This window comes from Staurois parvus, unplaced genomic scaffold (genome assembly GCF_062004578.1).
Source record: "Staurois parvus isolate SC_StPar_1 unplaced genomic scaffold, SC_StPar_1.0 ptg000192l, whole genome shotgun sequence".
NCBI lineage: Eukaryota > Metazoa > Chordata > Amphibia > Anura > Ranidae > Staurois > Staurois parvus.
The window spans coordinates 3,607,571-3,635,549 of NW_028317988.1; the positions used below are offsets into that span (position 1 = coordinate 3,607,571).

A 27,979-nucleotide genomic window follows, 5' to 3' on the forward strand; every position below is an offset into this window, starting at 1 on the left:
CAGTCTTGGCAACATAACATATTACCACTACAAAATAATCGTAAAAGCCAGCTTCGCTGTACGTGTCTCCATACTCTGACATTCACAAATGCAGAGATTTCAGTTTTAAGCAGGGAGTTCTGGGAGGAGAATGTCATGTGACCACAAAGCTCTACCTCTTCTTCTCCCCCCCCCCCCCTTCTCTGCTGATGGCGGACAGGACTCTTTGCCTCAAAACAGGGGCGGACTGACAACTCATGGGGCCCCTGGGCAATAGGGGATCGTGGGGCCCCTGTATCCTTGCCCAAACTCAAAAAAGCCTATGAAAAAAGGTACCAGGGACATCTCATGGGGCCCTCTACTAACCCCGGGCCCTCAGGCAGTGCCCGAGTTTCCAAATGGTCAGTCTGCCCCTGCCTCAACAAGGAAAGGAGCCATGGACGCTGGTGGGATGACATCACTGCTACAGGGAATTCAAAACTACTGCTGGGGCTCACACACCACACAGCACTTAGAAAAAAAAAAAGCAACACATTCATAAGATGACTTACTGGAAAATGTAAAAGCATCATTTCTAAATTTAAAGCAAAAGTTTACCCCCAAAAAATATATCAATAGCCCATTAAAAAGATAATCTAAAAAAAAAAAAAATTCTTGTGGCAATACTCATCTTCAATTCAGAGTTGTCCCTTCTGCCACTAGATGAATTCAGTCTTCCAGGTTGAGTGACGGCCAGCATAATTCAACCCACTTCCTCTGAAAATATCATGGCCCCTCCCCCAGCCAGCGACTAAACAGTGAAAGAGAAGCAGCAAAGTGATGAGTTTATCCAAGTCACTCTGCTTTCTCCTCCAATCAGCATGTTTCTATTTCAGCACATAAACTGATTGGCTCCTTGTGCTGCTTCATCCTATCGCACTCCAGCGTAATACAGGGACTACAAGAGGCCGATTCCAGGTCAAATTCAGGTACTTACGCTGCTTGTATTTGAAAAATACATTTAATGAGGTTATTAATGAATGCTTTAATTTGTGTCTTTCACATCTCCTTGGAGTTGGACTTTAACCAAAATAAGGCGGCTCGTCACATCACAGAAAGCTGCAAACCAAACAAAAATATAAACACAAAATATTTGCAAATCAATATAGCAAACACAATTACAAACATACCTGTTCCACGTTGTAGCCGTGTTTTTCTTTTGCAATTGCAATATACTCATCCACTGTTTAAAAAGATCAAATAGAAATGTACATGTTTATATAGTAGCATCATATGAAATGACAGCACAGTACATCACCTTTCAAGGATAAAACATTTTCCACTCCTTGACAATCTTCCCTTAAAGCAGTGTTTCTCAACTCCAGTCCTCATGGACCACCAACAGGTCATGTTTTCAGGATTTCCCTCAGATGAAACAGCTGTGGTAATTACTAAGGCAGTGAAACTGATCAAATCACCTGTGCAAAATAATGGAAATTCTGAAAACATGACCTGTTGGGGGTCCATGAGGACTGGAGTTGAGAAACACTGTCTTAAAGGCATTTTACACTTTTGTGGTTTTTGTTGTCAACTATGTATTAGTGTAGTTATATCCTCTGTTTTTTGTTTGCCTTACCTTGTAATGTTGGGCTCACATGTTGTGGCTCCAGTTTGCAGTGTCATGGCTGATCGATTCCACTACGTCCATGTATTCATTCACCTAGCTCAGGGGTAGGCAACCTGTGGCTCTCTAGCTGTTGTGGAACTACATTTCCCATGAGGCATTGCAAAGATTACAAAACTGACAGTTACAGCTATGACTTGCAGAGGCATGATGGAACTTGTAGTCCTGCGGCTCTCAGGTTGCCTACCCGTGACCTAGCTTATCCCTATTCATCAAGGGGGCAGCCAGCTTCTTGTTCCAGCTCACAATCCATGCCTCACAATTTTCTATGTGTTGCATCACAAATGTGGCAGTGCTAATGTGATGAAAACACACCTTTGCCCTTCATTGCTTTGCCTGCTTGTATCTGTGTCAGATCTAATTACTGCACCTTAAGGGGACTAGACAGACTGAGATGTAGTTTCTTCACAGGAAATGTTAGCGCTTACACTACAGACAGGAGGTCATACATTGACCTGTACAATGCCATGTCACGCCACATGTCTCATGTTTGAAGACAAACAGAAATTGCTAACAAAGGAATGTGAATGACTTCCTTCCTATAGGCTGTATGTAAAGGGTAACAAATGACACCAAGAAACTGTATGATCAATGCAATAGCTTATGCAGGTGAAAAACACAAGGTGCAGGTAGGGAGGTTTATAATGTCCTTAATTAAGGCATGCATGATTCTCAATCCTTCCCTTTAAAATGATATATCAGCTTTCAAAGTCACCATGATAGGTAGTGTTGCATGCTTCAACCTCTTCCGGCTGTTGCCTCCTTTCCCTTTAAAGTGGTTGTGAAGGCTGAATGGTTTTTACCTTCATGCATTCTATGCATGAAGGTAAAAAACCTTGTGCGTAGTAGTGCCCCCAGCCCCCTCAATACTTACCGGAGCCTCATCATGATCCAGCAAGGTGAAAGACAGCCTCAGCTGTTCCAGATCTCTGCCCCCTTATTGGCTGAGATAGCAAGTGGGAGACATTGGCTCTCGCTGCTGTTAATCACAGCCAGTCAGCCAATGAGGAGGAGGAGGGGGAGGGGGAGGGGGAGGGGGGGGGCAAGCCACGGCTCCGTGTGTGTGAATGGACACACCCAGCAGCGGGTGCCCCCATAGCAAGCTGCTTGCTGTGGGGGCACCCAACAAACAGGAGCAGCCAGGAGAGCCTGTGGGGGACCCGAGAAGAGGAGGATCCAGGCTGCTCTGTGCAGACCACTGCACACAGCAGGCAAGTATAACATGTTTGTTATTTTACAAAAAATAAAAAAATGAACCTTTAGAATCGCTTTAAGGGGTTCTAAATGCCAGGAGGCGGAGACGGGCAATCAGATCCTCATTGGAGCACCGTGTGTGTGAATGGACACACCCAGCAGCGGGTGCCCCCATAGCAAGCTGCTTGCTGTGGGGGCACCCGACAGACAGGAGCAGCCAGGAGAGCCTGTGGGGGACCCAAGAAGAGGAGGATCCAGGCTGCTCTGTGCAAACCACTGCATACAGCAGGCAAGTATAACATGTTTGTTATTTTACAAAAAATAAAAAAAATGAACCTTTAGAAATCGCTTTAAGGGGTTCTAAATGCCAGGAGGCGGAGACGGGCAATCAGATCCTCATTGGAGCACCGTGTGTGTGAATGGACACACCCAGCAGCGGGTGCCCCCATAGCAAGCTGCTTGCTGTGGGGGCACCCGACAGACAGGAGCAGCCAGGAGAGCCTGTGGGGGACCCAAGAAGAGGAGGATCCAGGCTGCTCTGTGCAAACCACTGCATACAGCAGGCAAGTATAACATGTTTGTTATTTTACAAAAAATAAAAAAAATGAACCTTTAGAATCGCTTTAAGGGGTTCTAAATGCCAGGAGGCGGAGACGGGCAATCAGATCCTCATTGGAGCACCGTGTGTGTGAATGGACACACCCAGCAGCGGGTGCCCCCATAGCAAGCTGCTTGCTGTGGGGGCACCCGACAGACAGGAGCAGCCAGGAGGCGGAGACGGGCAATCAGATCCTCATTGGAGGCTCCTGATTGCAAGTATGTGTTGGGAGCTTTCCATGTCATTTTAGTTACTGTACTGGGAGCATTAAGTGAGCGGGCTCTCAGCACAGTAAACCATTCCCTATGGCTGCATATTTGCAGCTGCTCAGTGTTAAAGCGATTGTAAAAGTCCTCCCCGCTGCCAAGTGCCCCCAGAGCAAGCCGCTTGCTATGAGGGCACTTGTACATGCGCACTCCCGAGTCCCGCTTTGTGCGTCCATAAGACACCCACAGTGCAGGTCAGCCCCACCCACTGCTCCCTCCTCGCCGGCTGTGATTGGCAGCAGCAGGAGCCAAAGGCTTTCCTGTGTCTGAGCCAATGAGGGAGAGAACCGGCAGAACCTCTGCTCTCATGCACATCACTGGATTAAGATCAGGCTTTTTAACCTTTCAGGGTTTTTTTAACCTTCATGCATTTATAGAATGCATGAAGGTAAAAATCCTTCAGTCTTTACAACCACTTTAAAGCCCACCTACCCAGCGTCCACATGTATGCATACGCTTGTCAGGAACAGGTTAACTTGTAGATACTGCCAGAAAAGTGACTAGGAGATGCCCATTTTGGGACTTTAAAAAAAAAAAAAAAAAAAAAAAGTTCCCCCAAAAATGTACTTACACTTCAGATCTGATATACTATGATAAGGAGACCACACCAACATCCCTCCGCTGTCCTTATCGGTATACTTTGTAGCCCCTTTAACAAAAAAAAAACAAAAAAAAAAAAATTAGTGCCTCAGGTGATGACATTCTTCTTAATCAGTAATCTGTACAAATATAATTTTACCAAAAGCAATCCTGCAATAATGCTTCTGACATAGTAAAAAAACCAAAAAAAAAAAAAAACAAACAGAAGTTAAGAGATTCATCCATAAAGCTTTGGATGAAAATAAAGAGATCACCAAAAAACAAAGCAAAACAAAAAAACCATAGCAACAATTAAAAGGGTAGCACGGTGGCTTGGTGGCCCTTGGTTTGAATCCTGGAATCCAGGACTATCTGCATGGAATTTGCATGTTTGCCCTGTGTTTGCATGGGTTTCCTTTGGGTACTCTGGTTTCCTCCTACACTCCAATGACATGCCAATAGGTTAAATGGCTCCTGTTCAAATTGGAACGAATATTATGTATACAACTTGACTAGGTACATGTGTTATCACATTCTTTTTTTACTGGTCCCAAGCCTGAGCAACTGGGGGTTGAGAAAAGACTTGGCGACCTACCTTTGCCAAGGAATTTCTATGGAAAAGGCCTTCAAGTGTACCAGACAGGGTTGTTAAAATGTACTGCAATTCCCGCTTTTTTTGTGATGCATTACAGCAGCGGTTCTCAACCTGTGGGTCGCGACCCCTTTGGGGGTTGAACCACCCTGTCACAGGGGTCACCTAAGACCATCAGAAAACACATTTCTGATGGTCTTAGGAAACGAGACACCGCTCCTCTATCTGTCTCCAGGCAGGTCTGCCCACATGCAGATACGCCCACATACGACTACCTGGCGTGATGACATCATCGCGCCAACCCCATCACATACACCCCGTACAAATACAGGTGTATGTGACAGGGTTGGCACCATAATGTACTTATGTGGACCAGTCACACATGTGTAAAGAGCAGCTACTGTGCAGAAAGCAGCTACTGTGCAGAAAGCAGCAGTGTTGGAGGTAAAACGACACTTCATGAATTATAATTACTGGATAAGTGTAAAATGTATAAATGAAGTAGTAACGAAAATAATTTTATGGTTGGGGGTCACCACAACATGAGGAACTGTATTAAAGGGTCGCGGCATTCGGAAGGTTGAGAACCACTGCGTTACAGAGTGTTAGAATGCGCGGTACAAACCAATGCAGTGCATTAGTGGGGAATGGAGGCATACAACACAAGGCAAGCTGCTTGTTCTTTTGATGGAAAACACTGCTAGTGTGAGAAGGGTCCTCACTGTACATGTGCACCTTTTTAAAGTGCAAGGCTGTGCTCACATAGGCAAAGCCTATCTCCAAATGAAAACAGCAGCTGGAGGGGAGAGTTCACATTGCCATGGCCAAAATGCCCTGCAGAAGGGTGGAGTGCCTGTACCCGACACTCATGTAATGTACCAGAAGAGGTGATATAGCATGCTTTGAAAGAAGGATGGAGGGGATCGGCTTTAGGCCTGCTATTATTCATTATGAACCTGATAGACAGATCCCGTCCAAACATCTTCCTTTTGGATTTGGTCAATGCATGTCTGCAAACTGCATATATGTGAACGAACACCATTAAAAACAATGGCAAACCTATGCACTTGCGTTGATGTGCAGTATATGTGGACCCTCAGGCTGCATTCACATCTTTCCAGGCACTTTCCATGCCATCAATAGGTCTACAACACATGTTGAAATACAAGTATCCCTGCAGATGGTTGTTGGATTGGGTGCCAAAGGTCGTGTGCCTTCAGAATCCCAGTAATGAAAAACCAGCTCTGTATATACATTAGTAGATAATATATTAGTGGCACTGCTGTGTATATATGAAGACCTGACAGCTTCAATTTAAAGCAGTTTTGAACCTCAGACAAGAAATATGAACAAAGCATATCCCTCTATAGTGTGTACTTGTCTCAATTAAGAACACTAAGGGGGTCATTTATTAAAACTGCAGAGTGCAAAATCTGGTGCAGCTCCACAAAGAAACCAATCATCTTCCAGGTTGTACTGCCAAAGTTTAATTGAATAAGTGGAAGTTAGAAGCTGATTGGCTACCATGTACAGCTGCACCAGATCCTGAGTGCTCCAGTTTTAGTAAATGTCCCCCTAAGTGTCATTTGTCTGCCGCTTCATTCCTCTATCATCATGCATCACTTCTGACAAGTTTTCCTGACACCAAGAGAAAAATGATGACAGGGGAGGGACTCCCAGCAGATTGACAACCTCAGCTCTGTTCCTGTGGAGGGGGGTGTGTGTCTTCCCTCCAATCAGCTCTCAGAGCTCTCTGCACTGAGCTCTGCAAAGGTTATCTTCAGCCCTCCGCCCCTTGTTCTGAACTCTCAGACAAGCTTTAAGATTCAGCACTTTGAATGGATGTAGATAAGAAAATAAAGCAGATAAACAGGTACAACTTATGTAGAAGGATTTGTTTAATCTCTGTATCACCTGAGGATAGTCACTTCACTGGGTAAATGTGAGGGTTCACAACCACTTTAAGCTTTATACATACAAGGACTTCTGAACATTTCATTGGCTAAATGTTTAGCACTTCCGCCTGACAGTACTAGGGTCATTGGTTTGAATCCCAACCACGGCACGACCTGCCTGAAGTTTGCATGTTCTCCCTGTGCCTCCGTGGGTTTCCTCCCACACTCCCAAGACATGCTGGTAGGTTAATTGGCTCCTGTCTAAATTGGCCCTATTATGTGTATGTATGAATGTGAGTTAGGGACCTTAGATTGTACACCCCTTGAGGGTTAGGGACCGATGTGAATGTACAATATATATGTAAAGTGCTGCGTAAATTGACGGCGCTATATAAGTACCTGAAATAAATAAATTTTGTTAGGAACAAACAAAACCTCAAGTGATAAATGTCTTGTTTCATAAATTAACAAAATGCCACCCTGTACATCTATAGATAGTCACTGTATACCGTGAGGTCAATATAGGGACCTTAGATTGTACACCCCTTGAGGGTTAGGGACTGATGTGAATGTACAATATATATGTAAAGTGCTGTGTAAATTGATGGCGCTATACAAGTACCTGAAATAAATACATTTAGTTAGGAACAAGCAAACCCTGAAGTGATAAATGTTTCATATATTAACAAAATGCCACCCTGTACATCTATGGGTATTATTATACAGTATTTATATAGCGCCAAAACGTTTGCTCAGCGCTGTACATTATAGTGGGAGACAGTACATGAGACAATACAGTAACAATACACGAGGGGTTCGAGGGCCCTGCTCCTTGGAGCTTACAATCTAGGAGGGAGGAGGTAGTGGTACAGGAGGAAATAGCTGTGGGGGATGGAGTGGTAGGAGGAGATCGGCAGTTAGGTGAGGGCGGGGTAGGCTTCCCTGAAGAGATGGGTTTTCAGGGTGCGCCTAAAGGTGAGGAAGGTAGGTGACAGTCTGATGGATTGGGGTAGTGAGTTCCAGAGGATAGGGGAAGACCTGGAGAAGTCCTGGAGTCGGGCATGGGAGGAGGAGACCAGGGAACTGGAGAGTAGGTGGTCTTGTGAGGAGCGAAGAGTACGTGTTGGGTGGTATTTGGGTATCAGGTCGGTGAGGTAGTTTGGGGCAGTATTATCAATAGCTTTGTACGTCAATGTTAGTAGTTTGAATTGTATGCGTTGGGCAATCGGAAGCCAGTGGAGAGATTGGCAGAGGGGGGTGGCAGAAGAGGAGCAGTTGGTAAGGTGGATGAGTCTGGCTGCTGATTTCAGCATAGACTGAAGCGGGGATAGTCTGTGATGAGGTAGGCCGGTGAGGAGGGAGTTGCAGTAGTCGAGTCGTGAGTGAATGAGTTGTTTAGTAGTGTCTGGGGTTAGGAACGGACGTATTTTGGAGATGTTGCGAAGGTGGAGCCTGCATGAATTTGCCACCGATTGGACATGGGGCTGGAAGGATAGCTTGGTAGCTAGTCACTGTATACCGTGAGGTCAATATATTCATCTGCTTATTATATTTGAGCTTGCCTTTACCATAATGAAGCCTGTATGGGCACCAAAAGAAAATGGTGTTTTAATGATTACATCGGTAGTAAAGTCAGCTTTTGTTTCTTCTTTATAGGGACCCAAGGGGGTTTATGCCATAATGTGCTAGCATGCACTGCATAATAGCACAAATCTGACAGACTTGCCTGTCAAACTGAGCCATCAAGCGCTGCACTGTGAACAATCCGGTGGGTCCCAGGTGCTTCCATCTTCGCCCGGTCCTCTTTCCAGTTTCCGTGCCTTCGGCTGCTTGAATGGCCGGGCCACAATGATGTCATTCCTGCACATGCGCAAAGAAGTCACATGGCAGCAGCACAGATTGGGGCCGTAAATGTTCACGGAGCTGTGCATACCCTGTTCAGTGTACATGACAGCTGACAGGCAGGACAAAGAAGAGACCAATAGGATCTCTTCTGTCATGAATATCCTGTGTTAGAAAGCTTACTACCACTTTAATGAGACAGCAGGGATTAATTATTATGGGACTGAGATATAAGCTGTGTCCAGGCTTAGACATCTGTTCCTTTTCACAGCTATCTACACTGTGTGGCTAAATGCAAACAGCAGCGGCCGCTGTCAGCCTGCCATTAGCCGAAATATTGGTGTGCAGCCGCTGATCGCCTAACCCAGACAATCCAGGAGCAAGAATCCACAGATTCTTCCTGCAGGAATCTGGTGGCTGCACCAATCCGGCTGTGCGAAAGAGGAGCTCTAGTCTCCGATGTAAACATTAAAAGTCCGCAGCTACAAAAACTGTAGCTGCTGCCTTTTAACAGCCACTCACCTGTCCCACAATCCAGCACTGTGCTCACCCTAACCATTTTTACCTCCTGTTGTCTGTGCCCGGTGCTGGCACCTTCACCGTCAGCTCCAGTCTGTGACAGGTTGTGACTTCACAGCTGGGTGCCCACTGCGCATGTGCAAGCCGCACTGCAAATTGTAAATGGTCCCGCACTGTTCTACAACCTGCCATGTGTCCCAGAAGATTGCGGGGGGCGTTGGGACAAAGCGGAAGTGGGAGTGGGTACTTTTCAAAACCTCCTCTTCCCAAAAGTGCCATTTCACAAACAGGAGCACGGGAGGAGGCCTTAAATCAGAACTTTCCCTTTTCAGTGGAGATCCACTTTAAGGAGGTTTGGACACTGGCACAATAAAAACCCCCAAAAAACAAAATCCGTAAGCCAACCTCCAACCCCATACAGGACCTCTTCTAGCCAGCATGCCTCAGTTTTGTAAGAGAACAGTACCAAGGCCAAGAGCAACAAGCACACAGAGGATGGGACCTGTATCCCTCAATGGACTTCAAGTAAAAAATACAGCAAGTACAAAAATCTTACTTTCTTTGTTTATTGTCCAACTGAAGGGTGGGCGACAGCCCTTTGTTTCCTCAATGTTTCTTAATATCTTGGGCCTGTCAGTGGCTAACGCCCAAATTTTAACCAAAGTAGGACCCTAGCAGGACTGAGGAATTACCACACCCAAGGGGAGACCCCAGAGAACCAACCAAGCTTCAGATCAGTAAAATGCAACCACCAAAGCGCAAAACACATTTATCCCCAGTCAATGTCAATTCACCAAAAACAGGTGGAGCAACCTGTAACCTAAAAAATGGGTACCTAGTTCAAACAAAAAGGTGTGATCAACCAAGAACACCGATAAGTCCCAGGATAGCAGATCCCCACAGGGAAATTTAGACAACCCAAAAGACTGAACAGAAAAGTCCAGGTCTACACAAGAAGGCCCAAGCCTCATAATCTTAAGGCCCCTTTCACACGGGCGTTTCGTTTTTTCATCAGTTCAGTTACGTTTTTTTCAAGGAAAAACATGGATCAGCTCACATTAGTTTTTCATCAATTTACATCCATTTTTTTTAATGGAAAAAAAAAAAAATAGGGTTTTCTTCTGTTCAAAAAAAAAAGGATGTTAACGGATGCAGACATTAATGGATGTAAACAGATGATGATCTGTTTACATCCACTAGTCCATAGAAATACATGGGAATCTGTTTTTCTTCCGTAAATGGACAAATGAAAAACGGACATATGGAACACCCGGGTGAAAGGGGCCTAACCCTTATGATTCAGGGAATTGAGGTTCCATAAGTGCAGAGGTTGCCAAATTAATTGGGCATCCTGGCAGTAATATGTCCATGAGATACCAAGAGAAAGACAACCAGCCCTAGAGGCTGGTGGGAAAAAAGTCCCAAGGTTACCCCCTCAAATGAGACTGACTGAAAGAGTAATAAGGGTGAGCTGACACCCACACAAGATTAGACGGGGAGGGAAAATACGATCACGTTTGATGACTAGCAAAGATTATTTTTCAGCAGAACTGAAGAGCGTCCAACCTCCTAGACCACTAACAAATGATTGACCTGCTGGATACAGGTGTTATGCGGGACAGACTTCTGATTTTTCTGTATGCCAGTGTTCCAACCTTCTGCAGGCGGTACTATACCCCAACTTTTTCTGAATTTCAGTGTCCCTCAAGGGATGATAAAGAAATAGTTTCTCTCCCAGTTATGCTGCTACCAATCTCTGGCTCCACTACTCTGTCCTTGCAGAGCTGAGTAACAGCCACACCCCTCAGCACACGTCTCATCCAAGGAAAGGGGGTGTGCCTGACTAGGTCTGCTACTGAGTGAAGTTAGACTATTAAAAATGTAGGTTAGTAGTACAATGTCTATTTGACTAAATATTTTGTGACTTCAGAAAAGGAAAACACAACATACTTCAATTTGAATTTCACTCTAAATCGGATGTCAGATTTTATATTTTGCAAAAGGAATGCAAAACTACCACTGCTTCAGGCTCCAACATAACATGGCATGTGTACTTAAGCTTTTTAGTTGCTGTCTGTATAGCGCAGCCTTTCCCACAAGAACCCTTGAAATAATGTTCAGATCTTGGTGGACCTTTGCTAAAAATAATTTTGGTCGGAAATTACAGTATGTTGGCCACATCACATGGGTGGTTAAAAAGAATCCTCAGTCTCTAGAAAAAAAAAAAAAAAAAAGTATTTGTAGCTGCTGACTTTTAATAAAAGGACACTTACCTGTCCAGGGATCCAGCACCATCCTCACCTAAGCAAGTTTTTCTTCGGGCTTCGGGTCCTTGGTATGTTTAGTGTGGGCAGCCGGCTTCACAGCTGGATGCACGAGTCGTGAATTGACCTGCAGCCTCCTGGGACCCGTGACATGTCTCAAGAGGTTGCGGGTGGGGGGGAAGACATCTTCTGGTGGAATCACCAAGGCGACTCCAGTGAAAGTGGGAGCGGGTACCTGCCAAAACTAGGTATCTGTCCCCCCCCCCCCCCCCCCCCCCAAAAAAAAGAGAAAGACCTCCAATAATGTTAAGGGAGGGGTAGGATTGTTAAAAGTGGAACCTCCCACCTAGGATGAAGTTCTGCTTAAGCCCGGGTTCACATATATGCGGTGTGGTATATCGCATGTGATTCGCACAGGAACCGCACCGCATTCCTGTGCAAATCACATGCGATTTGTGTGTGGTGCGATTGGAGCCATACATTCTCTAATCGCACCGCACCAAAAAAGGTGCAGGACCCTTTTTTGGTCCGCACTAGAATCGGATCGCATGGGTATTCACACCTATGCGATCAGATTCTGCTCATTGCACTGCGTTTTGCGGACTGCTTTTGGGGTGTTAATTTAACATACACACTCGCAGCAGTTCGCATGAACGGGGTGTGATTCTGATGCGGGTGTGTTCTGATTCTGCACCGCATCAGTGTGAACCAGGGCTTAATGAGAGATGGTCCCCTTACACTGGTGGGTCAGTGGAAAGAGCTGCCTGTTACACTGGTAATTGTTTAGAGGAATGCCAATTACACCATTCGAACACTCGGGCACTGCCCAAGGGCCCAGGGTCAGTAGGGGGCCCCATGAGATTCCCCTGGTACCTTTCATTGGCATTTCATGGGTTTTTTTGGGTGTTGGTGAGGACACAGGGGCCCCATGATCCCCTATTGCCCGGGGGCCCCATGAATTGTAAGTCCACCCCTGGTGAGGTGCCCCCATACATTGATACATTGGGGGACAGTGAGGAGAACACTCCTATCACTGGTGGTTAGTGGAAAGAATGCTCCCACATTTCAGACAGCGAAGATATTGTTGAGAGTTGTTAGTTATAAGATGGAGGAGAAACTCCACTGATCCTATGCTGCTGCTTCTGCCACGAGCCATTGGTGGCAGAACTATATGACCACCATCAGGTTGGAGTTAAGTCACTAGTGCTTAAAGCGGAGCTCCACCAAAAAGGGGAAGTTCCGCTTTAAGGACTGCTCCCCCGCTCCCCATTAAGGATTGGCACCTTTGGGGGGGAGTGGGTACCCGAATTTGACAGGTACCCGCTCCCACTTCCGGTCTAATCGTCGCGGCGATCGGAAACGGAAGGTGCCCTTCCCTCCCTGTAGTCTTTTGGGACACATGACAGGTCCCAGAAGACTACAGGACCATTCATGAAGCGCAGCGCTTCTCTCGCATGCGCAGTGGTTACCCAGCTGTGAAGCTGCAAGCTGTCACAGCCGGGTGCCCACACTGAAGATGCTGGCACCTGGAATACAGGACGGCCAATGAAACGAGCTGCGGGACACACACCTCGGGACAGGCAAGTGGCTGTTTTTTAAAAGTCAGCGGCCACAGTTTTTGTAGCTGCGCTTTTATTTTTTGATAGGTCGAGTGGAACTCCGCTTTAAAGTGTAACTAAAAGGTAAATGTTTTTTTGTTTTGTTTTTTAAAGTTTTGAATAGAGTGACTACACGGGACTGAGATTGAGCTCTGCGGTCACTTTTGCAGCAGTTGTTTCCTTATTCCGGGTCACAAACCTGCGCAATGTTCTGTTGTCTCAGTCAGTTGACCATGTTGACCACACTTTTGCTTTTCAGACATTTTCCTGGAAAATGTGTATGCCACCACAACCTTTGATACTGTACTTCACGACACGGCAAATAAATTGGCAATTTCAGTCACAGAGGCACCAGCTAATTGGCACCAACAATTTGCCCACTTTGAAGCTCAGTAAGTTCTGACATGACTCCGTATTACTAGCAGCGCATGCTGTGAATGACGAGAATGAGGCTTCCCACCTGTTAGCTAGGTGTCTCATCACACAGCAGAAGAAAAGAATGTTACATCACTTTCAACACGAAACGTCGTCACTTTGACACCTGCAAATCATGTAGCGTTTCCATATTCTTCTCTATCCCCTGTATAGAACCCTATTATTATACAGGATTTATATAGCACCAACAGTTTGCACAGCGCTTTACAAATTATTTATCCCCTTTACCTGTATATTCATCAGCCTGACTGCACAGCCAGAGAGAGGGAGCTGAATAGTAATCTACAAACTGCACCTGGACAGCCTAGGCAACTTGTGACCAGAAAGTAGGCTGTCACTACTGATTTTCTTTTGAAAATGTCATCTGTCTGGTTATCTCCAGCTTCAATACTTGGAGTCATGACATGGAACAACCAAGCAACAAATTAAAGAATATGTAAACCCAACATGTCACATTCCTGATATGTGCCGGCTGTACCATGGACTTGTATGAAAAAGGTTTCCTGTTCTCTTTGTATTGCTTTGTGTGAAATCTCTGATGTTTCTGCAAGTCCCTCTGCTTTCCTATTAAAAACTGACCACACTAGCCATAAGAGCACAGCATGGTCAGTTCTCTAGCTATGCTGGGAACTCAGCTTGCTCTTCTCCAATGATGAGAGGTCATGTTAGACTGCAGTTCCATTTGTGTTCTTACCCTTCTTGCTGCAGTCCTGTTTTTGATCCCTTCTCATGTTTGCCTGTTCTTCTATGGGCGTCATCTGCTGTCCTCTGGGTTTTATTTCCTTCTCTTCCATCACTTCCTGTCCCGCCTCCTCGTTTGCCTGTCTATATAAGATGTGCTCAGACTAGGCCACTCTGCCTGAGCAATGGCTTGTTGTTCTCCTGTGAAGGCTATAGTGGCTGTGTACTGATCCTGGTGGCATGCCTTGCTTGGTTTCTGCCTGTCCTAACCTCAACTTGCCTATTGGATTGCCTGTGGTTTCTCCCATTGCATCCTGCTCCTGGTCTCCTCTACCTCAGCTGGGTGTACCTAGGGGCTGTGACCTGGTCCCAGCCTGCTGCAAGTCCATCCCCACCATCAGGGGTCCTGGTGAACAAGCAGGTGGGGGCTTAGACTCCGCACCCTGGGGAACCCCAAGTTGTGTATCAATAGAGCTCACTACCACAAGTGTTGACATCAGACTTGTCCTAACACGCTCCCCCTTCCACACAGCCATTCACTGGGAAGATCAATCTACTGCTATTTCTCCTCCCCCAGCAATTTTAAGTTTACTTTTCATCTCTATTTTAAACTGAATAGTTACATAGTTAGTCTGGCTGAAAAAAGACAAAAGTCCATCCAGTTCAACCATTAAAAAGAAAAAATACTTATAATCCTACACCCACAGTTGATCCAGAGGAAGGCAAGAAAACTCCAGCAAACAACAATCCAATTTGCTACTGCAGGGGAAAAAATTCCTTCCTGATCCCCCGAGAGGTAACTGGATATTCCCTGGAACAAATTTACCTATAAATGTTAGTATCCAGTTATATTCTGTGTATCCAAGAAAGAATCCAGGATTTATTTAAAGAAATCCACTGAGCTGGCCAGAACCAACTCTTGGGGGAGTCTATTCCACATTTTCACAGCTCTTACTGTGAAGAAACCTTTCCATATTTGGAGATTAAATTTATTTTCCTCCAGACGTAAAGAGCGCTCCCTTGTCCTCTGTGATGACCCCAGAGTGAATAACTACACCGAGTTCACTATATGAACCACTGATGTATTTATACATGGAGATCATATCCCCCCTTATGTATTATACATGGAGATCATATCCCCCCTTATGTATTATACATGGAGATCATATCCCCCCTTATGTATTATACATGGAGATCATATCCCCCCTTATGTATTATACATGGAGATCATATCCCCCCTTATGTATTATACATGGAGATCATATCCCCCCTTATGTATTATACATGGAGATCATATCCCCCTTATGTATTATACATGGAGATCATATCCCCCCTTATGTATTATACATGGAGATCATATCCCCCTTATGTATTATACATGGAGATCATATCCCCCTTATGTATTGTGTTGATCATATTGCCCCTTAATCTCCTTTTCTCAAGTGAGAATAGATTCAGTTCCTCTAATCTTTCCTCATAGCTGAGCTCCTCTATGCCTCTTATCAGTTTGGTTGCCCTTCTCTGTACTTTCTCCAGTTCCCCAATGTTCTTTTTGTGAATTGGTGCCCAAAACTAAACTGCATATTCCAGATGAGGTCTTACTAATGAAATATGATATCTCTCTCTGGAGTCTATGGGCTATTTTATAAGGTGAAGGTTTACATATACTTTAAGGTCCTCTAATTTTCAAGTTGACTGCCATGCCCTAACATCTATGGGCAGCCTAACATTGACAGTACAAGATCTAATTTTTTTATCTATTGATGAGGAAGAAATATGAGTTGAAGTGAAGTCTATTACAGTGTGAGGCGTATAACAGGTATATTTACCACAATCATAACATATCAATACAGCAGAGACCAGTCAGAACAAATATTTTCACTATGCAGGTGGATTGCTTTTGATGGACAATCGTTTGGCAATCAGACAGATCTTAAACCGAATATAGTTGGAGAAATCGGTGTTAATCACCACAAGGAATGCAACAGTTTTTACCTGTGACTTCAACAATCAGAAAGTGAAAGATACCCAATAAACGCAAAAAGCTCTGCTCACTAAAGCACATTGCATGCAGTATTTAGGTGGTCTAACATATTTCCCCCCCCAAATATCACATGCGATGCTGAAAATGTCAATTCACTATCCCTTTATGTGGTATTTACCTCAAAATCAAAATTAATACCGCATAAAAACAGCGTTAATATCAATTCACTAAAGGAAATAAATGCATGCGGTAAAATAGGAACCGATCCAGGCATGCTATAATTAAGGAATCTGTTTTATTTTAGCTAGTTAAGGAGCCGGCAGCCACCAGCAACTCGCACCATTGCTTGTTTCCCGCTGAATGACAGCTCTGCTGCCTCCAGCTGCTATAAAAACTAAGGGGTGGGGGGCCACCCGATGAAGTCACCCCATGATTGACCCAGCATGCTCCAGTCAATGAAGTCCTACGTGGTGGGGCCACCCAAGCACATCATCAGATGACTCCACCCCTTAGTTTATTTTAAGGCGGCAGAGCTGTCATTCAGCGCGAGGGGAGGGGGGCACTCACTCATCCATCCCCCTCCAACCTTTCCTGGCCTGCTTACTCACACAAGGGTCTCAGATTCTGGGGTTGACCCCAAGCCATTTATTTCTTTTTTAATTTTGGTTTTGGGGTTCCCCTCAAAATCCACACCAGTCACGGTTGTTAAGGAAAAAGTGGCCGCCTGCTCCTTAACAACCAGCTGTTTACTGGTTGTTATGAACATGGTCGCCGCCCGCTCCTTACAACCAACTATTTACTGGTTAAGGATGCTGGCTACTTCCTGCATTAAAATACCACTAGCTTTCACTACTAAAATACCGCATCCCTTCACAAACAGCTTATGTGGTATTTAAAGCGGAGTTCCACTCAACCTATCAAAAAGTAAGTCATCAGCTACAAAAACTGACTATTAAAAAAACAGCCACTTACATGTCCCTTGGTCCCATGGTGTATCCCCGCAGCCCGTTTCACCGGCCGTCCTGTATTCCAGGAGGCCGGCATCTTCAGTGTGGGCACCCGGCTGTGATAGCTTGCGGCTTCACAGCCGGGTACCCACTGCGCATGCGCGAGTATTGCTGCGCTTCGTGAATGGTCCTGTAGCCTTCTGGGACCTGTCACATGTCCTAAAAGACTACAGGGAGGGAGGAAGGACACCTTCCACTTCCTTTCGCCTAGGTGATCGGACCGGAAGTGGGAGCGGGTACCTGTCATTTGGTTACCCATTCCCCAAAGGTGCCAATCCTTAATGGGGAGCAGTCCTTAAAGCGTAACTTCCCCTTTGGGCGGAGCTCTGCTTTAAGTATTTTTTTAGTGAACTGCAAAAAAAGTCTTATTTTACTGTGGATCTTAAAACAGATACCACCATGTGAATAAAGCCCAAAGCTACAAAGCATCAGGAAGAGCTTGGTTTTTTTTTTCGTAAGGGAGTCACGACCGGGCCAACGGGTCGTAAGGGAGTCATGTCTAAGCAATATAGGACATTTAAAAGAGAAACTGAACCTGCTGAGCACTGCTGACAGAGGCACAACAGCATACCCCTCTACAGCCGCTGTGGCTGGGAGAAGTCTAGAAGGTCTCAGCCATAATCATACATACAAATGAGGTTGATGGAAAAGTCAGCCTCACACTGATCCTGTTGTCACCTGCAGTGAGGAGATTTAAGCATTCATTTTCACAATGCTGGAACCAAACGAGGAGGAATCCTCCCAGAGGTCATAATTAACACAAGTCTGGCTGTGATTTTGTAGCACCCTCCTGGGTACAAGGTGATACTGACAGGTACAGAGGTGTGTTGAAGAAACCAGAGCACTACGCTTTGTCTACCTTTACCCCTGGTTCACATATCCATTCCATTCCTGCGGGCTGCGTTTTGCACAGGCACAAGAGCCCATTCATTTGAATGGACTCCCGTGCTCCGGGACACGCAGGGAAGAAGTCCCTGCACTTTTGAAAATGCAGCCTGCACAGGAACCTCAGTTCCCAATACAGTTGCGATTTCCAGTGTGGGCGGTGTTCCATTACAATTAATGGCACCTGCTCACGGGTCCGCATTCATCTGTGCGGGTGTTGCGGCTACACGGATTTGTGTGCGGATCCGCAGCGGCACCACCCACACATATGTGAACCTAGCCTTAAGGCCCCCTTGTAATATGCTAATAATATTTTTAAGAACAAATATTGTTTTCATTACATACATCATTTTAAATCCAGTATTGGCATCACTCGGTCTCTGTGCTTCTCTATACAATGCAGGCAGATCATAGCTGGTGGGGGGAGCCAGCAGGGTGCTGTACATGACTTCCTTAAAACAGCACAGCACCGTCTCTGTAATGCAAATCGCAAAAAGGTCTTGATGGGTGGATTTCAGCCTGGAGGGGTGGGCATTGCTACACAGACTGTACTTCATGCAGACTGTCCATGTTAATGCCCATATGTCCTGCTGAGCTTGTATGAATTTAAGAACTGAAATGCAATGAATTAACTGTGCTACTGGTGTGGAGGTCTGTACATCAACCTCATAATGCTTGCAATGGAAAGTACTTATTGGTCATGTGACCCTGCAGACTAAGAATATGAGGCTTCTTCTGGTAAGGTATCCAAGAAGAAAGAAGCTCTCCAATTGGTCAGCATGATCATGCGTCCACACTGGCCACTGAGCGCTTGCCATTGCAAGCATTATGAAGGGTACTCACTCCAGATCTGTGTACTGTGGTGTAGGGGTCACTATGGTGTGGGGATCACTACACCAGGACCATCATGGCTGCTAGGAGCAAAAGGTCAGGAGAGGTGGCCGAGGGTTTTGGAATTTGCTCACATTATTTTTTGTGAAAAGATGAACTTACACTTTAAAAAGCAAGAGACAGGAAAAGTCAGGCTGGAAAGAAAAGGGCTAAAATGATGCTGGACATCCTCCAGGAAATGAGGCGAGCGCCATCTGACCTGCTGCAGCTTCTAAAGCACACTGAGAAGCTCACAGTGTGCAGTGAAATGAGAATAAGCAATTTCAGTCCAGGAGAGGAACCTGTACAACTCTGCAAGACTGAAAGCAAGGCTGGAGGTTAGCTTTAAAGTGTTACCAAACCCACAACAGTACAATCAGTCTGCATACGCAGTAAAACATGCTTGTTATACTTGCTGTCGAACCAAAGGGGTTAATCTTCTGCATTGTGTAAAGGCTATTTGATCCTGTCTTCTCTGATCCTCCCCTTCTACTGTCCCCAATCCATCTGCTGATAGTACAGAGCCTTGGGGGTAAGCTGCACATGTTCAGTTTGGTGTGTATTGCTAGAGTTTTTTTATTTCTTGGGAGAGTGCATGTGATCAGCACAGGGCCAATCAGCACTGATCAGACAGAGGGTCAGAGGTTATGCAGTGTCATAAAGTAATTGCATTTCCATGTTGTGTGTACTGTGGGAGACCAGATATAGCGAGTGCGGTTTCCGGGGAGCCTGGATATAGCAAATGCAGGGTCCGAGGAGGCGGGATATAGCAAATGCAGGGTCCGGGGAGGCCGGACATAGCAAATGCAGGGTCCGGAGAGGCGGGACATAGCAAATGCAGGGTCCGGGGAGGCGGGACATAGCAAATGCAGGGTCCGGGGAGGCGGGACATAGCAAATGCAGGGTCCGGGGAGGCGGGACATAGCAAATGCAGGGTCCGGGGAGGCGGGACATAGCAAATGCAGGGTCCGGGGAGGCGGGATATAGCAAATGGAGGGTCCGGGGAGGCGGGATATAGCAAATGGAGGGTCCGGGGAGGCGGGATATAGCAAATGCAGGGTCCGGGGAGGCGGGACATAGCAAATGCAGGGTCCGGGGAGGCGGGATATAGCAAATGGAGGGTCCGGGGAGGCGGGATATAGCAAATGCAGGGTCCGGGGAGGCGGGATATAGCAAATGCAGGGTCCGGGGAGGCGGGATATAGCAAATGCAGGGTCCGGGGAGGAAGAATATAGCAAATGCAGGGTCCAGGGAGGCCGGATATAGCAAATGCAGGGTCCAGGGAGGCCGGATATAGCAAATGCAGGGTCCAGGGAGGCCGGATATAGCAAATGCAGGGTCCTGGGTTTAGTAACACTTTAAATGTTTGCTTAGAGTTGCTCTAAAAATGCTCTTGTACAGTGAGCTGCCCCTGCACTGCAAGGGTCAAATGCCTGTCTGTGTCTAGGGGGCCAGCAAAAGCAGGTTTACTAACCTGATCCTCCACTCCTGCAAGCTCCTCCGGAGGCGCTGCAAGACCGATCCCACAACGCTCCAGTGGTCAGTCATCAGGACTGATGCAGGGCCCATAGCCGAGGAACAGTCCACTGCCAGAGCGTAGGGTAGCGCCATCTTCACGGGGAGCACAGGATTGGGCAAGTAAACTGCTCCTTCTGATCTGTAGACATAAATGTGCATTTAAAGCAGGGAGTCTCCAAACTATGGCCCTCCAGCTGTTGAAGTACTACAAATCCCATCATGCCTCTGGGAGTCTTGGCCGTGGCTGTCAGTCTTGCAGGGCCTCATGGGACTTGCAGTTCCTCAACACCCAGAGGGACATAGTTTGGAGACCCCGTCTTTAACCCCTTGCCCTCCAGAGGATTTCCCCCCTTCCTGACCAGGCCATTTTTTGGCGTTACGGCGCTGCGTTACTTTAACTGACAATTGTGCGGTCATGCAACGCTGCACCCAAATTAAATGTATGTCCTTTCTTTCCAACGAATTGACCTTTCTTTAAGTGGTATTTGATCGTCTGTGCATTTTTATTTAAAAAAAAAAAAAAAAAAAAAAAGGCGACAATTTTGAGAAAAAAAACAAAAAAACAGTATGTTTGAGTTTTTGCTATTAAGTATGTTCAGTAAAAGTTTAAAAAAAAAAAAAAAAAAACAAATTTCGCCAAAAATTTAGGCCAAAATGTGTTCTGCTACATGCCTTTGCTAAAAAAAACAAACCCCAATACGTGTAAATTAATTGGTTTACTCGATAGTTATAGCATTTACAAATGGCGGAATATATACTGGCATTTTAATGGGTTTTATTTTTATTAGTAATGGTGGCGATCCGCGAATAATAGCGGGACTGCAGCAGGCATTCTGACACTGGGGGGAACTGACTTGGTGTCACTAACATCCCCAGTGACACCAATACAGTGATCAGTGCTACCAAAAAAAAAAAAAGCAAAGCACAGCAAATGTAATAATGGCACTGGGCAGGAAGGGGTTAACATGAGGGTGATCAAAGTGTTAACCCTGTGCTGTGTCCATGTGCTTCACTGTAAGCACACTGCTTTGGATGGCTGTGCACAGCCATCCAAAAGCAGTCTGCATGAGCTGACGGAGGAGAACTGTACTGTTTACATACAGTTCCCTTCCCTGTCGGAGATGCTAGTAAATCACCGGGTGCCGGTGAGTAATCATTGGCTAGGACTCGGTGATTAACAGCGCCCCCTACCCAGAAATGCAAAATCACACACATATATATTACACACGTGATTTTGCGCACCCATGCCGCCCTGTAGATGTATATCGGCTATAGAGTGGTCGGGAAGCGGTTAAAGGATCAGTTCACTTTTTACAAAGAAATAATAAATGCACATCTCTTTGCAGGCAAAAAGAAAAAAAAAATTGCACTTATTATTTTTTTACATTGGTCATTAGGGCATTGCACCCGCAATCAGCAGATCATGGAAGCAATGCCTGAATCCTGCAGACGCTCAAGTAACCTGTCTTCCCATGCCTACATTTTTAATCCACTACAGTTCGGTCAGGTGATTGCGCATTGGTGGGATCGTCCGCCCGTCATTTCCTGTCAATGGCAGCTAAGGGCACAGACAGACTTGTGGAAAACCAATGGAAACTAGAAAAGCTACAATTTCTGGGGAAATTGTGTGAAGTGTTCTTGCCTCCACCAGTCGTCTACAACTGGAGTGGGCGGAGTAACTGGGTGGAGTGGGCGGAGTAACTGTTGTGTGGTTGGACTGGGCAGAGTAACTTTATGGAGTGGGCAGAGTAACTGTGTGGCTCACACTCTAGCTTTTGTCACTCTGCTGCCTGCTCACACACCTGGGTTCCTATGGCAACTCACTCTACAACAAGGGCAGAGAAGAGCGGTTAAAGACAAACTGCTCCAACTTGCTCACTTCACTGGCGGTTGCCATCTTCAAACGGTTGTAGTTTAAAAATTATAAATTCTATACTGAAGAGCTTTATATTGTGAGAATCACAAGACCCAGACCTACATTTTGATGCATAGTTTGTCTCTGAAATATTAAAAATGAAGGCACAGTCGCAGTTTAGAAATTGCCCTTCAAATTTGAGGTGGCTAGAGTGGAGTTTCAATGAATGTCAATGGGCAGCGTGAGTTGCAAACAAATGGTCATATTGTGAAAACTATCAGGACTATGGCTTAGCCGTTGACATTTTTAGTGGCAGCAGGGATAGCTGAACGTTTTGATATAAGATTTGTGTAGGTGGGCTTGAACATGAGGGAGTGATGGCAGTTTAGAAATCATGTCCTGATTTTTCAGCTCACACTCTAGCTTTTGTCAGCTCCCACTCTAGTTTTGAACATTCCGCCATTCATTCCTATGGGACCAATGTCACCACAAAAACGCCGATATTTCGTGACCCATTCGGCGAAACGTTCCGCAAAGTAATAGCACACCAATCGGGAACAATCCGCACGCTTCCCTATATTACTGTCTATGTGGTGTAAAAACTGTGGGAGGAGTTAGGGTGGTAAATGTGGCTATAATAATAAGAATATATATGTGAGATAACAGGAAGTGGTCGCCATGTGAGAACACTTCATTAGTAACCAGCAACTATGACCATCATAGACGGCCATCATAGACGACCATTGGGATTGGATGTTCTGCCAAATGCCCTGACCAATAGGAAAATAGTCGGCAACTATTGGACACAGTCCATGCCGGGTATGTCTGGTCAGCTTCGTACATGAACGTGTGTGCTCACCTAGTGCATGTTTATTCCGTGACATATCTGCCAGGTGACCGGTCACTGGCAGCCTTGTCAAAAACTGATGACATGCAATTGTGACAGCCATAGACATCAACTAACATCTGGATTGTGATGCCCTGACTGATCGCTGTCGGCCAATAGGAAATCAGTTGGTGGTGACCAGTTCCTGCTATTGGAAATTGGTCTGTTCCGGAAGCGTCTGATCACCTTAATACATGAACATGTACGCTCAGCTAGCACATTTTAATTCTGTCACACTCAATGATCGTTGTTGGCCAATAGGAAATCAGTTGGTGGTCACCAGTTCTCGCTATCGGAAACTGGTCTGTTCTGCAAGCGTCTGATCACTTTTGTACATGAACATGTATGCTCAGCTAGTGCATTATTACTCTGTCAGTTCTCTCAGGGACAATTTGTATTCTGACACGCCCAATGATTGCTGTTGGCCAATAGGAAATCAGTTGGTGGTGACTAGTTCCTGCTATTGGAAATTGGTCTGTTCTGGACGCGCCTGATCACCTTCATACATGTACGCTCAGCTAGCACATTTTAATTCTGCCAGTTCTTTCAGGGACCATTTGGATGCTGACACACCCAATGATCGTTGTTGGCCAATAGGAAATCAGTTGGTGGTGACCAGTTCTCGCTATCGGAAACTGGTCTGTTCTGCGAGCGTCTGATCACCTTCATACATGAACATGTACGCTCAGCTAGTGCATTATTATTCTGTCAGTTCTCTCAGGGACCATTTTTATACTGACACGCCCAATGATCGCTGTTGGCCAAAAGGAAATCAGTTGGTGGTGACCAGTTCCTGCTATTGGAAATTGGTCTGTTCCAGAAGCGTCTGATCACCTTCATACATGAACATGTACACTCAGCTAGCACATTTTAATTCTGTCCGTTCTCTCAGGGACCATTTGGATGCTGACACACCCAATGATCGTTGTTGGCCAACAGGAAATCATTTGGCGGTGACCAGTTCATGCTATTGGAAACAGTCTGTTCCGGAAGCATCAGAACGCCCTTGTACATGAACATGTACGCTCACCTAGTGCATTTTTATTCTATGTCAGTTCTCTCAGGGACCAGTTGGATTCTAAAGCACTGACTGAATCCTGTTGGCCACTATGAAATCAGCCAGTGGTGCTCAGTTCCAGCTATTGGAAACAGTCTGAGAGTGTCTGATCACCTTCCTACATGAACATGTATGCTCAGCTAGTGCATTATTGTTCTCTTTCAGTTCTCTAAGAGACCATTTGGATTCTGACGCACCCAATGATCGCTGTCGGCCAATAGGAAATCATTTGGCGGCGACCAGATCCCGCTATTAGAAACTGGTCTGTTCCGGAAACGTCTGATCACCTTTGTACATGAACATGTACGCTCAGCTAATGCATTTTTATTCTATATCAGTTCATTCAAGGACCATTTGGATTCTGACGTACCGAATGATTGCTGTCAGCCAATAGGAAATCAGTTGCTGGCGACCAGATCCCACTATTGGAAACTGGTCTGTTCTGGAAGCGTCTGATCACCTTTGTACATTAACATGTATGCTCAGCTAATGCATTTGTATTCTATATCAGTTAGTTGAAGGACCATTTGATTCTGACGTACCGAATGATTGCTGTCAGCCAATAGGAAATCAGTTGGCGGCAACCAGATCCCGCTATTGGAAGCGGTCTGCTCCGGGAGCGGCCGATCACCTTCCTACATGAACATGTACGCTCAGCTAGTGCATTATTGTTCTCTAGTCAGTTCTCTAAGGGACCATTTGGATTCTGATGCACCCAATGATCGCTGTTGACCAATAGGAAATCAGTTGCCGGCGACCAGATCCCACTATTGGAAACTGGTCTGTTCCGGAAGCGTTTGATCACCTTTGTACATTAACATGTATGCTCAGCTAATGCATTTGTATTCTATATCAGTTAGTTGAAGGACCATTTGATTCTGACGTACCGAATGATCGCTGTCGGCCAATAGTAAATCAGTTGGCGGCGACCAGATCCCGCTATTGGAAGCGGTCTGTTCTGGGAGCGGCCAATCACCTTTCTACATGAACATGTACGCTCAGCTAGTGTTTTTAATTGATATAATTTCTCTCAGGGACCATTTGGATTGTGACGCCCCGATTGGTGTCGGCCAATAGGAAATCAGCCGTGGTGACCAGTTCCCGCTATCCGTTCACCTTTGTACATAAACATGTGCGCTCAGGCGATACATTTTTGAAAAATTGAACCTTGGCGATGCGCATGTGACACGGATGAACGATGAGTGGCGGTCATACTACACACAATAGACAGACATGTATGATGAGGACTCTGCAGACAGATGGGAGCCTCGGACACCCCGGAGCCCCGCCCACCAGTACCGAGGCTACCACCACACACACAAAATGGCCACTCACCGGGCTCGTAGTCCGGGATCTGGGCCTGGAAGTCGGCTCCCACCCTCATACCCACATCTGGAAAAGGAAAAGAGAAGACGGCTAAAGCGGCGAGGGAATGAGGGGCAGAGCGGGCTCACATTCACTCTCAGTCCGGGGAGGGGGAGGAGGAAGAGGAGGGGGGAGGGGAGGTCAGCATTCGTTCGAGGCTCATTCACTCCGTTCGAGGCTACCGCCGTGCTCGTCGTCGCTCCCGCTCTCCTCGGAGTAGTGGCCGTTGGAGGCGCTGGACGGGCTCTTGGTGCCGTTGGAGCGGCTCTTGCCCAGGAACTCGGTGCCTTTGTCCATCATGCCCGGCATGGCTCTCCCCGGGATGGCTGGCTGGGAGGACTCGTTAATATGGAGGCGGCTCGGGGCGCAGGGACACGCAGCCGCAGCACACAGGAGATCAGTGCGCCGGCCCGGGGCTCCCCTACCACGGCGGGCGGAGGAGGGGGAGGGGAAGAGGAGGAAGGGGGGAGGCCGGGGACAGGAGCAGGGAGAGGACGGGAGGGGGCGACTGTGTCACCCGGAGAGAGACAGAGGGACACAGGGGAGCCAGGAACACAGCAATACCGGGGACAGCGGAGCCAGGAACACAGCAATTATGGGAGGGGAGCCGGGAACACAGCAATACCGGGGACAGCGGAGCCAGGAACGCAGCAATGTATAAGGAGAGCCAGGAACACAGCAATACCGGGGACAGGGGAGCCAGGAGGACAGCAATGTATGAGGAGAGCCGGGAACACAGCAATACCGGGGACAGCGGAGCCAGGAGGACAGCAATGTATGAGGAGAGCCGGGAACACAGCAATACCGGGGACAGGGGAGCCAGGAGGACAGCAATGTATGAGGAGAGCCGGGAACACAGCAATACCGGGGACAGCGGAGCCAGGAACGCAGCAATGTATGAGGAGAGCCGGGAACACAGCAATACCGGGGACAGGGGAGCCAGGAACACAGCAATACCGGGGACAGGGGAGCCAGGAACACAGCAATGTATGAGGAGAGCCAGGAACACAGCAATGTATGAGGAGAGCCAGGAACACAGCAATGTATGAGATGGGAGCCAGGAACACAGCAATGTATGAGGAGAGCCGTGAACACAGCAATACCGGGGACAGGGGAGCCAGGAACACAGCAATGTATGAGGAGAGCCAGGAACACAGAAATACTGGACACGGGAGCCGGGAACACAGCAATGTATGAGGGGAGCCAGGTACAGAGCAATACCGGACATGGGAGCCAGGAACACAGCAATGTATGGGAGGGGAGCCAGGAACACAGCAATACTGGACACAGGAGCCAGGAACACATGTATGAGAGGGGTGTCAGGAACACAGCAATGTATGAGAAGGGAGCCAGGAACAGCAATACTGGACACGGGAGCCAGCAACACAGCAGTGTATGAGGGGAGCCAGGAACACAGCTGTACTGGACACAAGGGAGCCAGGAACACAGCAATGTATGGGAGGGGAGCCAGGAACACAGCAATACCGGACACAGGGGAGCCAGGAACACATGTATGACGGGTGTCAGGAACACAGCAATATATGAGAAGGGAGCCAGGAACAGCAATACTGGACACGGGAGCCAGGAACACAGCAGTGTATGAGGGGAGCCAGGAACACAGCTGTACTGGACACAAGGGAGCCAGGAACACAGCAATGTATGGGGGGAGCCAGGAACACAGCAATGTATGGGAGGGGAGCCAGGAACACAGCAATACCGGACACGGGAGCCAGGAACACAGCAATGTATGGGAGGGGAGCCAGGAACACAGCAATACCGGACACAAGGGAGCCAGGAACAGCAATGTATGAGTGGAGCCAGGAACACAGCAATGTATGGGAGGGGAGCCAGGAAAACAGCAATACCGGGGACAGGGAAGACAGGAACACAGCAAAGTATGAGAGGGGAGCCAGGAACACAGAAATACTGGACACAGGGGAGCCGGGAACACAGCAATGTATGGGAGGGGAGCCAGGAACACAGCAAAACCGGACACAAGGGAGCCAGGAACACAGCAATATATGAGAAAGGAGCCAGGAACAGCAATACTGGACATGGGAGCCAGGAACACAGCAGTGTATGAGGGGAGCCAGGAACACAGCTGTACCGGACACAAGGGAGCCAGGAACACAGCAATGTATGAGGAGAGCCAGGAACACAGCTGTACCGGACACAAGGGAGCCAGGAACACAGCAATGTATGGGAGGGGATCCAGGAACACAGTAATGTATGAGTAGAGCCAGGAACAGCAATTCTGGGGACGGGAGCCAGGAACACAGCAATGTATGGGAGGGGAACCAGGAAAACAGCAATACCGGGGACAGGGGAGACAGGAACACAGCAAAGTATGAGAGGGGAGCCAGGAACACAGCAATATATGAGAGGGGAGCCAGGAACACAAATACTGGACACAGAGGAGCCGGGAACACAGCAATGTATGGGAGGGG

The 27,979-nt window shown here is 46.8% G+C and overlaps 1 protein-coding gene across 2 annotated transcripts in view; it reads right to left on the reverse strand.

The window, feature by feature from the left end:
* The window catches only part of RCOR3 (REST corepressor 3), a 74,227-nt gene extending 48,304 nt beyond the window's left edge, over positions 1-25,923 (reverse strand). Inside the window, exons 1-4 of one of the 2 annotated variants that reach the window (XM_089677802.1) lie at positions 25,715-25,923; positions 25,503-25,559; positions 4,272-4,349; positions 1,149-1,201 (exon numbers count right to left, since the gene is read on the reverse strand). In XM_089677802.1, the coding sequence (XP_089533928.1) occupies positions 1,149-1,201; positions 4,272-4,349; positions 25,503-25,559; positions 25,715-25,841 (315 nt within the window). In that variant the 5' untranslated portion in view covers positions 25,842-25,923. Of the gene's footprint in view, positions 1-955; positions 1,078-1,148; positions 1,202-4,271; positions 4,350-25,502; positions 25,560-25,714 lie in introns of those variants that run through there. The other variant, XM_089677803.1, reaches the window with a different exon arrangement.
* Between the last annotated feature and the right edge of the window lie 2,056 nt (positions 25,924-27,979).